At 44.6% G+C, this 13,880-nt stretch overlaps 1 protein-coding gene and 1 pseudogene across 4 annotated transcripts in view; both read left to right on the top strand.

Annotated features, from left to right (window-relative positions):
* FBXO36 (F-box protein 36) overlaps positions 1–13,880 on the top strand; it is an 85,366-nt gene that overhangs the window by 54,211 nt on the left and 17,275 nt on the right. The window contains exons 3-4 of one of the 4 annotated variants that reach the window (XM_074314660.2): positions 3,458–3,630; positions 12,578–13,055. The exons of 1 other annotated variant lie outside the window; for it this stretch is intronic. In XM_074314660.2, the coding sequence (XP_074170761.2) occupies positions 3,458–3,630; positions 12,578–12,766 (362 nt within the window). In that variant the 3' untranslated portion in view covers positions 12,767–13,055. Of the gene's footprint in view, positions 1–3,457; positions 3,631–12,577; positions 13,056–13,880 lie in introns of those variants that run through there. 2 more of the 4 variants (XR_012490138.2, XR_012490141.2) reach the window with 2 other exon arrangements.
* Positions 1,530–2,116, top strand: LOC109438831 (glycine cleavage system H protein, mitochondrial pseudogene; annotated as a pseudogene).

Raw genomic sequence — 13,880 nt, forward strand, 5'->3', positions numbered from 1 at the left:
CCACATATAAGTGAGATCATATGGTATTTGTCTTTCTCTGTCTGACTTATTTCACTTAACATAATGTTCTCTAGGTCCATCCATGTCATTGCAAATAGCAATGTCTATTGAATAAATCTTATTAATAGTGTTATGCAGCTATTCTATATCTTCATGAACTTTTCCCCCCTTTGGTGTGCACGTGTTATGCATCTGAAGGTCTTTCCCCTGGCATGACTCGTTCGTTTATGCTGTGATTACCACTGCCTGTAATCGCTATCATCTTATGTTATGCTTTCATCCTTTCACCCCTTTTCTTAGCTTTTTTGTTTTGGTCCCATTTTCTCATTTCTTTTGTGTTTTCTTTATTTCATCCCCCCCTTAAGTCAGAGACTGCATTTCCCTCCTACCTTGCAGATGTGCGCTGTGTGACCCAGTTTTGCTCAGTCAGATGTGAGCTGGAGTTCTTCCATAGAGCTCGCCAGAAGGTGCCTTCAGCTTCCATGCACATGTTTGTTCCCTGCCCGGCTCCTTTTACCTGCTGGACCATGGTTGTGAGGTCTTGGGAACAGGAACCATCTTAGAGTGATTCTGAGTATGGGAGCCGCATCATAAGAATGTGAACCAGACAGATAAAAGGGCCCTGGGACATGAATGAAGTAGTGGAGCTCCTGCAGCAGTCTTTACAGCCTACCTCCAGCACCTAATTGTGTGAGAAAAAAGAAAAACCCTATTTGTGAGGCCACCTTAAGTTGGATTTTCTGTTTTGTTCAGCTGTGACTCAATCTCCAACTGATTACAGAGCAACTATTTTGGAAGTTATCCTACATTTTTTTCTCCCTTCCCCTTCTCCGTTCCTCCCCTCCTCCCTGCCCCCCTCCTTCCTTTCCTAGACTGAAAACTATTACATTGGTAATATGGGTTTGTTGGAGTGGTAAACAAAGACCTTCATGGCTGCAAGCTTTTCTAAAAGAAAGGGTTCATTGAGCCAGATGTTAGCTAGAAAAAGGACCAGGTCCTGGGGCGTGCAGTCTAAACCACCAGGAGCTGGGCGAGATGGAGAAGACCTGTCTGCAGTCCTGGTAGCTCTTTTACACATTAAGTTTGGGGAAGAAAGATGTAAGTTGTTTTGAAAGAATTTACACTGGCTGTAGATAAAGGGGGCGGGAGAAGGTGCCGCGGGGCTGGTTCTGGGATAGGTGCAGAGTCCGTAAGGAAGAAGCATTTGCTCTTTTGGATTGGGTGTGGAAAGTTCATGCGTAAGCAAGATGCTGGCAGTTGGTGGTTGGCTTTCTCTCCAGATAATCTTGGAAACAGCCACCTGGAGGTTAGTTCACAGTTTCAACATACATTCAGGAATGTAAGCAGTCTTTTGTTGGTTTTGGCCTGAAGTTGTTAACTGATTAACCTCTCTTGTCTCTTCCTTCCACCTTCTGGCCTGCTGTAGTTTAATTTAGGGCTTCTCAGAATTTTTTTCTTGTCAGTAGAAAGATTAGCAAATGCAGATAAGCAAAAGGAAGAAAATAAAAGTCACCACCTAATTTAACCACTGTTAAAATTTGAATATGTGCTCGACCCCGACTGCGCTGTGGCCGAGCAGGTGCACCCCGACCGTCTGCACTCGGGCGAACGTGGCGCTGCGATGGGCGTGGAGCCTGCGGGGGCGGCCCTGGGGCCCGAGGGTGGGCGCCGTCCGGGCGCTGCGCACCGGCCCCAACTTGCTCTCAGTGCGTAAATTCACAGAGAAACATGAATGGATAACAACAGAAAATGGTATTGGAACAGTGGGAATCAGCAATTTTGCACAGGAAGCTTTGGGAGATGTTGTTTACTGTAGTTTGCCTGAAGTTGGGACAAAGTTGAACAAACAAGATGAGTTTGGTGCTTTGGAAAGTGTGAAAGCTGCTAGTGAACTCTATTCTCCTCTATCAGGAGAAGTAACTGAAATTAATGAAGCTCTTGCAGAAAACCCAGGACTTGTCAACAAATCTTGTTATGAAGATGGTTGGCTGATCAAGATGGCGCTGAGTAATCCCTCAGAACTAGAGGGGCTGATGAGTGAAGAAGCCCACGAGAAGTACATCAAGTCTATTGAGGACTGAGAATCGAACTCCCTGAATAAAGCAGTGTGAAACAATTTAATCTAGCATAGTTGTCTTAAATTAGTGGTGGATAGGAGATTTAAAATAGCAACCTTTAGTAACACCAATGGAAAAGAAACTACAATGTTTCTGGAAAACAATACCCTTAACTTTCCAATGATTGCAGATAAACACAATATACATCTTCACAACACCCTATGATATTTTTAGGCTAGGCTACAGTTACAATGTTCAGAATTCCTGAAATTATTTGAGGTAAAATGCAGTTATAAAATTTATGTAATTCAACAATAACATACCTTAAGCCCTACATAATATTATAACTTGCTTACACCCATCTCTGGATTTGGGTCAGAATACTTAATGATCTTTACATTTGAAATAACTGGCAGTGGAGAAAAGCTTTTATTAGTTGTTACAATGTCAGATGATGAACAATTCTGTCTTAATTTTGCAATATACTGCGTTTGCTGGTGCTATTTTTATACAGTGAAGCAACAGCCTTGCAGGAGAACAAAGTTTAATAATAAAACATTCAATTTCTTTATTAAAAAAAAAAAAATTTGAATATGTGTCCTTCCAAACATGTTTTCCAATTTGTTAGCCATTTCTTTGTTATTCAGTGAGCTGGAGTTAAAAAAACAAACAAACAAAAAAAACCCTCATTTTTTTCCCCCCGATACTGAACATATTATTAGATAGACCATTATATTGGTTGATTCTTTGTGAACTATATATTAACTTGCAAATAACTGAAAAGGTATGGAAAGTATTAGGCAAAAGTGAACACAATTTTCATGAAACATTCATCTATTTGTCTCTTTGCCTATTTCTGTTGTTTTCTATTATGTAAAGATAGAGATGAAAGAAGGTAAAGGGGGAGAAAGAAAATTTGGTGGAGAAATAACATATAACAGTAAGAGAACAAAAACTGAATAAAATGAAGAGCTATTAATATGTTTCAGGCCAAACTGGGGAGAGAAGGGATGGTAGAAAACCACATGAACCAGCGTCTTCGCCCAGTCAGGGAGACTGCAAGGATGGGGGTGTGATGCTGAGACTGGTTAGGTCAGGCGCCTGGACTGGAATCTGGTGTTGAGGAGACCAAGGGGATGCAGTCCATCCCTGTGTTAAACAGTGAGTGTCCCTAAAAGATTCTGACACTAGGGCAGGGATGGCAATTGGAAAGAGTTGCCTCACAAATGTGTGTCGTTGGGCCCACAGGCAGCTCGATGAAAGAAGGGGTGACTCAGCATGATCTCACCTCACTCCCGGGAGAGGGGTCCCCAAAGCTTGAGTCTTACTGATAATCATCGTAGTTTTGACGTGACTGAGCATGATAATCATGTTGGTTTGTTGGTTTCTTTGACTTACAGTTCAAATTGCCTTAATATTTGGTGCAAGAATATTAGACTATGTCTTCAATTTGTGCGAAGGTAAACTTGACTTCCTTGAGCGGCTCTCAGACAATTTACTCCTGAGTATCATTTCTTATCTGGATCTTGAAGATATTGCCAGTCTTTCTCAAACATCACGCAGATTTTCCAAGGTAACGGTCAAAAATTTTCCTTGTGCTTTCTCAAGTTGTTTCTTTTTTAAAATACAGCCGTGGTTTATGATTTGCATTTTATTTCAGCAAACATTTGTGGAATACTTACTTTACGACAAGCACGGTCCCAGGTAGAGAAGCAGCAGAGATAAAAAGATGTTATTTCTTACCTCAAGAAACTTACAGTCTAATAGGAGTGATCCATACAGATGCAAATCATTGCACTATAGTGTGATCCATTCAACACGGGATGTGTGTACAAGGTACAACGGCAGAGCAAAAGAATTTCCTCTGCTTGGCTTCACAGAAGTGGATGCCTGTATCTGGGGTTTGGGGGGAAAATAGGAGTTCTCCAGGTGGTCTGGAAGACTAGAGGCATTGCCAATCAAGGGGCATTCCAAGTCAGGAAACAGCTCAAGCAGGGGCATGGCAGCATAAGAGCATAAGGGACATATTGATTATACTCCATTCATTCCTGTTTCTTCCAGTAATAGCCCTTTGCTGAATTACATATTTCCCAGCATGGGTGGTTTTGGGGGACTGTTTATTATAGTGCTCTGTCCTCCTCCATGGCCCAAACTGACCAAATGGACTCACTGTCACTACTTTGAACCCTCAGCAAATTGACACATAAACAGAAAACACAGTTGGTGCTGATGTCACCCAACGTCAGGGCCTTGATGCCACTATTATTAGTTCCTCTCCTTGAATCCTGGAAGGTACCTCAGTTCTTGCCCCTTCAGCTACTTGTTAAACCAACTTCCCCGCCCCACCCCACCCCCGAAAAATGGAGAGTCAGAAACAAGTATTATAAGAAATCATTGCATATAGCTTTTGCCATTAAAAAAAAAAAGGACTATAAAGTTAAGATTTTGTACTTGTTGCCGATAAGAAGCTGATTATTCATACTTTAAATAAGGAGAATTTTAAGTAAATAAAAATTACTAGTCAGGTGTATGACAAGCTTCCACCAGGGCCTGGGGTGTTCCTGAAAGTCAGTGGCAGGATTGGGTGGGAAATGGCTGCAACTGCAGGGTCTTGTGGAGTTCATTCTTTACACCAAGCACGGTCTTCTCTCCATGTTTTGCTCACTTCCACTGTTACTCTCCCTCTCAATGTCCTGCCATGTTTCTTTTAGTGCAGCCTTGAAAGCGTGCTCCATAATTCACCAGTGCTCTGGAGCAGGGCTTTTCTAGGTGGCTGGCGTCAGCCCTCAGCACACAGCATGATCCAAGGGTGCTGCTTTTTCCTTTCCGTGTAATAGTAATCACTCGCTTCCATTCTCAATCTAAATGTTACCTGTGTTCCACTTGCCTGTTTTCCCCCCTTCACTTATGCACCATGTTTCTGTACCCGTTTTGTCCTGTCAGCTATTAAATTACTGTATTAATGGGGAAAAAAAGCTTCCATTTCAAACTTCTGGGGACAAATTTATTAGCAAATTATTTGTGTCCATGTCCAACCCTTTCCTTTGGTCTCAGGGAGGGAGGTGTTCATCTCCTATTCAGGGCCAAGGCCAACCGCCCCTCCACCCCAACCCCGGGCTCCAAGCTCTAACCTTAAGACTTTAGTCTTACACTTATCTCCTTTCTCTTCCCTATTGTTGTTATTTTTAAAACTTTTTATTTACAAATAATTTTAGATTTATAAAAGTATTGCATAGATAAAATGCAGAGAGTTTGCATATACCCGTCACACAGCTTCCTCTAATGCTAACATCTTACGTAACCCGGGACATTTATCAAAACTAAACAATTAATATTCGTATGCTACTGTTAACCACAGACCTTATTTGTTTTCATCAGTTTTGCTACCAGTGTCCGTTTGCTGTTTCAGGATCCAATCCAGGATACCACAGTGTATTTAGTTCCTATTTTAAAATGTTTCTTTCAATTGTTTATTTCCTCTCAGTATATTCAGTTTCTCAAATCAGTTTCATCCTTCAAAAAACAAAAACTCTTGACTGTATTCTTATCCACTCTCTTTCTTTTCCTTCTTGGAAAAAAATGGTTTACACAGCAGTTCAGTCAGCCAACCAGCATCTTGAATCTGACCGGGAGCTTCTAATTCATGATGAAATTAATTAGAACGGAAAGGGTGACGTGAAGAATTTATCATCAAGCTAAATTTATTTCATCTCAGTGACCATCCTTTATCAGAGGTTAGGCCTTCCCATTTTGGGGAGAGTTAAAATGTCCCTTCTTTTATGAAATGGTGGTATTAAAACATGAGACTTTATTTTAACAAATTATCCTTAGTTTATGAAATCAAAAAGTTGGCAACCTTACTTTGTTCTTAGTTTTCGCTTTGGTTGATTTTTAAAAATTTCGCTGGTCTTATGACATTCCAAAATTCTGGGAACCACCGGTCTGCTGTTGGTCTGCACTTCTCCTATTTCTCCTCCATCCCTGCCTCTAAATATCCCTGGCCTCCTCCCCAGTGACTTCCTGGCTGTCACATCTGAAGGTCCTGTTTCAGGCCTGGGCCATCTTCACTTCCAGGAGGTTCCAGTGGGTCTTCTCTTGGCCGCCGCTTCTGTTCCTCCATTGGCTGTTCTTCCATGCGGGCTGAGGGTGGCCTTTCTAAAATGCATTCTGGTCACGTCACTGGCCTGCTCAGTGACGCTCTGTGACTTCCCATCATTTTCAGAATGAGATCCAAAGTCTCAGCTGGCGCCTGAGGCCACTGTGCCCTGGCCCTGCCTCCCTCCTGCCTGCAGCCCCAACCAGGTAAAGTTCCTGCAGTGCCCTGTGTGCTGGGCTCTCCTGTGCGTCTTGGGCTTTGCGTGTGCTGTTCCCTTTTCTATGAATGCCCTCCCTTCTGACCTACCACTCTTACACCTAAATGCCCTTCTCCTGGGCTATGTGCCTGCATGTCTCTCCTCCCTTGACTGTGATGGATGACAACCTGTCTCCCACCAAAGCTCCACAGCAAGGGTTGTGTCACTTACCTTCAGATCTTTGCCTTCACAGACGTCCTAGCCCAGAGTTAAGTACCAGAAAATAGTGACTGAATGCTTAAATAAAGGAGGGGCACTATCAATTTTGTTTATATTTTTGAAAAAAAAAAAAAAATCGATTTGCATTACAATAGCCAGGTTGGAAATTTAAAGAAAAATGATATCTCTCTGTATATGAACAGTAATCCTCCCTCCCACTCCTGAGCCTCGTTCTCTAATTCTCTTCTCCAGTGACAGTCGTATTACCAGTGCTTTGTATGTCTTTCCAGAGATAGTCTGTGCACATATAAGTGTATGTGTGTGATCTGTGAGCATATACACATGTGCGCACACCCTTTTAAAAAGCATACGGTAGATAATTATACATTGTTCTCCATTGTGTTTTTTTCCTACTTCACAACAAATTGTATAGACTTGTCATGTCAGTACATAGAAATCTTCTTCCATTTGGAAAAGTATCCTCAGTCATTAGGTATGGACAAATCATACTTTTTTAACCAGATCCTTTTTGATAGACACTTAGGTTGTTTCCCCTCTGCTATTTGTAAGTAATGCCCCATATTTCTTTGTATACAATGTGCAGGTTTTTATCTGTAGAAAAAAACTATAATATGTGTAGTTGTTTAAAATAATCAAATTATGAAGAATTAGTCAAGATACAGGTGGTATCCAGGAATAATAACAGACGCCCCTGGGAGTCTGGGAAAGAAGGAAGTGAGTATGTCTGTGCTCTGGGGAAACTGGCCCTAACAACAGTTATTGAGTACTTACTCTACGTCCGGCAATGCGCTAAGCACTCCAGTTACTTTATTTCCTTTCGTTCTCAAAAAACCCTTACAGTGTAGATCCTATTTATTATCCTTTTTTATAGCTAAGGAAGCTAAGAATCAGCAAGTTAACTAACCTTCCCAGCGCCCTACAGCCAGTGAGGGGCAGAACTGCGATCCCCAGATGTCTGACTGAGCCTGCCGGGGGGCCACTGTCATAAACGTTCCACCAAGGCTGTGTGCAGTCAGCAAGTGTCCCCGAGCCCCTGCCGTGAGCCAGGCACTGTGCTGGGGGCTGGGGACTTGAAAGTGGGAAGATTGACATGGCCCCTCCCTTCAAAGAGCCTCTACTGAAAGTACATGAATAACGCTCCAAACAGTTGCTTAGTGACAGCTGTGATGAGTGCTCAGGAGACAGGCACAGGGTGCCATGAGACATAACCTGAGCTGGGGCTTCCCTGAGGAAGGCACCTTTATTTACCTGACAGGTGGGAGTGAGCCAGACTAAGCGTGGGAGGCAGCCTCGCCTACGCAGAGGGAGCTGCCTGGCCATATACCCTGAAGAGTGGAGAACAGAAACAAAGCCAGTGCTGCTAGAGCAGAAGATGGAAGGTAGAGGGGCTAGAAAGGAAGCTGGAGAAGCTGTTGGGTAGGACAGAGCTGCAGCGAGGGATCAGGTGATGTTTTAATGGATCCTGCTGGAAGAGAGCTGCAAGATCACCTTATGAGGCAGAAACGTTCCCAAGAACGGAGCTGGCTCCGCAGCAATGGGTCTGGCCTGGGAGCGTATGCCAGGGGAGATACAGCGTATGGAGTGGAGTGTGCGGGGGAGGCTAGCCCCGGAGGTCCCATGGTGCCATCCCATGGTCAGAGATGGAAATTTCTACGTGTCGGACAGCGTCACCAGTGACCAGGACCATCCAGCTGCCCGCCCTTGCTCTGACTTCATGCTGACCAAGCCACGCAGAGCCTCCCTGGATGAGTGCGCCTGAAAGTCTGGTGGGCTTGCTGGTTGTAGTTCTCAGGGCACCCCTCAGAGAGCCATCCTCGGGGAGCTCGGCCAGTAGCAGCGCACCTCCGGAAGGTGAATCTGGGTCGTGCTCTGCTGGAAAGTCAGACCAGGGCCGGCCCTGGGATTGCAGTAAGCTCAGCTCACTAAGCAAATGCAGCCACGTGGGAACCTCCCTGGGGGCCTGCTGCCTGGTCCCAGGTGGCACCACGCCGTGACACTGTGCTTTTCTGCAAAACTCACAGAATAAACCCAAAGAAACCTCCACTGCAGCTGGATGAGAAGGCTGAGGCTCAGAGAGGCTCATGACTACTATTTAAACATACTCGCCTCGGTTGTGACTCAGGAATGCCGAGGGAGAAAATCTGTCCTGTCACATTTTGGCTACGAAGAAATACATTTTTTTTCCTCATGTCCCCGAACTTCCTATGACCGTGGCTCCCAACTCTGGGCAAGTGGATGGAGCACCTGGCCAGCAGGTGCAAACAGAGACGCCAGCACCGCGCCCCGGGTGTCTGACTCAGTAGGCCCGAGGTGGACCTAGCCTGTGTGATCCTAACGTGTTTCCTTGTGTTTACGGCAACCCAATTCTAAGAGTTCAGCCCAAGAATTTGACCCACTGATATTCAAGTCGTACAGATAAAGTATCTCAAGAGAGTCTAAAAGGCTGGAAACTTGAGGTAGGGAGGGGTATTTCCCATCTTTACGATGTACAGGCAATGTGGGGTGTTTAAATCAGCAGGAAGCCAGAGAACTGGGTTTTGTTCTTTGCTTAGCCACTCCCCACCACGCACCCTTATCTTCTTAAAAGGAGAGGTTTTCACTAGATAAGCCCTAGGATCTCTTTTTATGAATGTTAAGTTCGTGCACCACCGCCAGGGGACGCTAAGCCCACAGTTTGCCGTGCTTTGGGTCAAAGTAACTGGAACCAGAGTCAGAATGGGTACTTTGTGCTTTGCAACCCTGCATCTACCAAGCAGACGAGCCCCAGAGCTTCTAGTCTTAGATGGGGACATATTGTAGACCAATTTATAATATAAAACAAAACTCTAAATATTTTCAGTACGAAATGAGTGAGAAATGAAGTTACACTGGTGGAAATCTCAGCTGTCTTGAGAATTCTTTCCCTTCCCCCAAAACCTCATCGCTTTCTCCCATAATCTCTGTTATGTAAGACACCCTGAGATCCTGGAATGTACTTACTGGAGATGGGATGGCCATCTACATTAGTGTTAGCGTTCAAATCGTTTAAAGGAGGTTCAGAAGATCTGTTTTGTTTTTAAATATTAAGACATTTTTAAAACAGCTTTCCTTGTTGTTTATATTTAGAATGTGTTGTAATCCAAGTAGAGAAACTCGACCTTGAAGAACTGTTGACGGTGGGCTAAGATAATGAATGACCTGCCTAACATCAACATGTTTTGAGGGCTGTCATTATCATAAGATTCAGTGTTGCTGCTTAACAGTTACCATTATATGAATATAATAGCTTTTGCTCTGCTATTTAAGCAAAAAGGATTTTAACTGATTATGCTGCATCGTAGTATTCATTTCTATTTGCAATTCATTCTTTGCCCTCATCAGAGCACTTTTAGAGAAGCACGAAGTATGGAACTAAAGAGTGCTGGTTGCATTGTCCTCAAACAGGAGCGTAACGGAGTCATAAAATAGGGACAACGTTTACCCGTTTGTCCCCTCCGCAGGAAGAAGTTAGGATCCCAGGGAGCAGAGCAGGACCGAGGGAGGGTCTGTGTCCATGAGAATAGCCAGAGGTCAGACTGAAAGGATGGTGCCAAGTGGCTTGCTCAACACCCATTTTTAACTCCCTTTTGCTAGACGGTGTTGCCTTTGTGTACGGTGGAGGTTAGGAGGTGTTGACCCACCTGCAAGAGTCTTGGAAGGAAGGCGGCAGCAAGGCGAGGCAGCCCCATGCACATGGAGATCGGCTCTTCCTGCAAGCACAGTGCTGGAGCCATATGGGGCAGGTTCTAGGGTCTGGGGCAAGACACCATTGCACCCCGGGTACCAGGTGTTGGGGGGCATTGAACCTTTCCCTCTGGTTTTACTAGATATTCTGTGAGTGACTTGCTGACTCCCCTTCTGCTTAAACAACCTAGAATACATTCTGTGGTTTGAAACCAAGAGCCCTGCCCAACACATTAGGCATTCTATGCCGTTTGGATGGATGGGTGAATAGGCTATTGAAAATTAGGGAGCAACTTACCTGGCTCCAACCGGAGTAATTTTAGTTTGTGTTTACTCTTTTCCATTTCTTCCCTTCATGCTAGTTTCTTATCTGTCATTTTTCTCTGCTTTTACTGTTCTGCCTCTGACAGTGTCAACCACCCTTCTGAGTTAGCTGTGGCTAAACTGTTAAGGGCTAAAACTATACACTAAACCAAAATGAATTCTAAGGAAAGGAAGAATGACTAGACCATGAGTGAAGGCCTTTCCTACATAACAAAGTGCACAGATTTGAGCACATGGTTTCCTGACAGCTCTTTTAGCTTTTTCCTCTTTGACATTATGTGCCTATGTTTCTAGAGGTTCAGGTCCCCCAAACCCTGATACCTTTGTAAACGGAGCACAATTGGAGTCAGTGTTCCGGAATCTGAGGAATTTTGCCATGCCTCTCTGCTTCTCCTATTTAAGTGGTAAAGTTGCCGCCTAAAAAGAAATTTTAAATGGTGAAAATAATGAGTTCAGCCTAATTTTTATCATGTCATTCAGGACACCTGTCTTTGTTATTCATGGTGTGCGCTGAACATTATCCATAGATAATCTTGTTTCCCACCATTATTGACCTTTGAGGGTCCCATCAGCTTGGCTTCCTTTGCCACCTTGTAAGAGAAGTCTTTGTGGCAGTTCCAGCAGATGGGTCCGAGAGGGTTGTGAACACAGAGGAGGGGCCCGGGCCAGTGTGCTCCACTGGTTTAAAGGAACTGTGGGCTCCTTATTGGTCTTCCTCCATGCCCAGCTCTTTCTACTTCTGCATTTTCACACATGTCAACCACTGCATGGAAACGATGAAAGGGGAAATCAGGTTGGCGATTAACCAGATTATTGGCACAGGAAGGATGGAGCCAGGAAATGTCGGTCACAGATGCCCACACGGAACACTTCCTAAAGCACATTTTGTATTGCTACTGTGCAGCATCAAATATCCAAGCATCTTTGAATGTTCCTATTCTTGCATATACCAAAAAACCATGGCTGTCACCAAGATCGGGAGACTAAGTAAGTGTAACAGAAGCTTTACCTTCAGGAAGGATTTGGGGGCATGGTAGGCAAGGGGTCAGGAAATCTCCAGATTAATAGTGTTTAGTAGCAGGGAACTGATGAGAGTAGTTGCCATAAGTAACAGTGCCACCTGAAAAAGTATTAGGAAATCTTCAGTACATACAAGCAGACTTGCGCAGCATTGAACTTAGAAGGAGGGAAAATGGCCTTCTGCAGTTATTGGCCAGAGGGGTCTTGTCTGTCCTTTACCTCATGGCCCTCAGTTAAAGCCCCAAGTGGCAGAAGAACATCTCAGAGAATGTCGTTCCCGGAGAAGGGCTCACTTTGGCATGTGCCCTGTGGGCTTGAAGAGTAGACCAATCTTGTAGGCCACTCTGATGCATGTGTGATGTCATGTGTGCAGAGGACTCAGAGCAAAATTCGTGGCACCAGGAATGGGTGACTTTTGATGTGCTGGCTGGCAGTCTCCGAGGGCTGTTTGGGTCATTTTGATGAGTAGCCTGCAATGGACTAAGCAGTCAGCTCTCCAAGCTCAGGGGAGAGATGGATTGAGTGAGGGTTTAAAGTGAATGCAAATTTAGCAGAAATTAGCAATGCTTCTACTTGAGAAGCTAATGCATTGCCAGATAAAGAGGGTCTGGTGTCCATACCATTATCAGCTTCTCTTATATGGCTGATTGGAAATCAACTATATCATGTTTTGTTTGTCCTACATGTAACTTGCATTTCGCATCTTAAATGAGATCAGAACTTATCACATTAATCAAATATTGCTTTTCCTTTTAGATAATTGTGCACTTGCTTCTTTACTCAAAGAGGACATTTCCGGAGGCAGGAACTGTGTTGCACACATAGTGTTTTCTCCAGAATCTCACGGGCAGCAGGAGTTGGGTAGTGATTTCATGAGTGAGCGACTGACTTTCCCTGAACCCATGTGTGTCATGACCCACTTCTGGCTTTTTCCCCCCATAGCTGTGCGTCTCTGACAAACTGTGGGAGCCAATAGTTCAGTCCGCCTGTGACTACATCACCCCTGACATGAGGGCCCTGGCCGAGGATGTGGGCTGGAGACAGATGTTCTTCACCAACAAGTTGCAGCTCCAGAGGCAGCTCCGCAAGAGGAAAGAAAGCCAAGAAAGCAAGAGAGACAGTCAAGTTTAGGGAATGTTTTCCTACCTGCAGAGGCATGGAGGCATGGCTGTGTGTTTTTTCTTTGTCCAAATGTCTTCTCTTTCCTTTGACTAAGAATGAAGAGGTTTTGCTGATTCAAGGAGCATCGGAAAATCGTAGAATATTTGCACACAAATGCAGCAAATCCAATTCTGCAGTCCTGTTGTGGTGACAAGGGCTGCAGGACGGGAAGCCCCACCATCCACGTCTTCACCACCCCTGACACCCATATGAGGCTTCTGCTGTGTAGAAACAAACAATAAATGATTTTTAGCAGGTTTTTATTACATATCTATTTTATCTAGGCGTTGGAAAAGGGAGCCAGGCTTTTGAATTTTTTCCTGCTGTGTGTCATCTGACTCCATTCATGGAGCAGGTGGCCCATGTCCCCCCAGGAAACTGTGAAGGGCATTGGCATGGGAGGCAGTTCTGGTGAGTGCAGCTTCCTTCCCAACTCCATTCCTCGAAGTTTCTATTCAGTGCCCCATCCAGTGGGCCCAGGATACCAGGTTCCATCTTCCCATGGTGACACCCTCTGCCCTGGCCGCTGGGCACGGCTGGAGAGCAGGCCAGGGAGGCATTCTGCTTGCAGACCTTGTCCAGAGTTGAACCTCCCAGGACTTGACATTGTCAAATAAACCTACAAGCATTTCTCAGAAGGATGCTGCTTCCCCAAAGGAAACATGGGTGTTACCACGTTATAACACGGATTTTTAAGAACACAGGCTGTGGGTAACTGAGTGAAAAACCTAAATAACGGTTTGTATTCTGTTAAGTTGGCAGAGGGGTAAAAACAGTACAGTTTTAGGGGAGGAAACTCTACCTCCCCGAGAAGGGTTATTTAAGAATTTTTTTTCCTGAACTCTCTCACGATTACTTGCCAGACGATGAACTCATAGCAGCGAATAATCGAATGACTCCTTTTAGGCTACAGAGCAAAGTAGCTTTCAACCTCCCATCACCTCGTTAACCTTATCATTTCTGCCCTGCAGCCTCCACTTGGAACTCCAGTGATACAGCGGATCTCCCAATGGTGCAGAAGAGGTGGGCCCTGGCTGTCCTCCCCACCTAAATTCTTCTGGAATGGTGCCATAGCCATAGCTTA

This window comes from Rhinolophus sinicus, chromosome 17, assembly GCF_057876585.1.
Source record: "Rhinolophus sinicus isolate RSI-liver-muscle chromosome 17, RSI-T2T, whole genome shotgun sequence".
Lineage (NCBI taxonomy): Eukaryota > Metazoa > Chordata > Mammalia > Chiroptera > Rhinolophidae > Rhinolophus > Rhinolophus sinicus.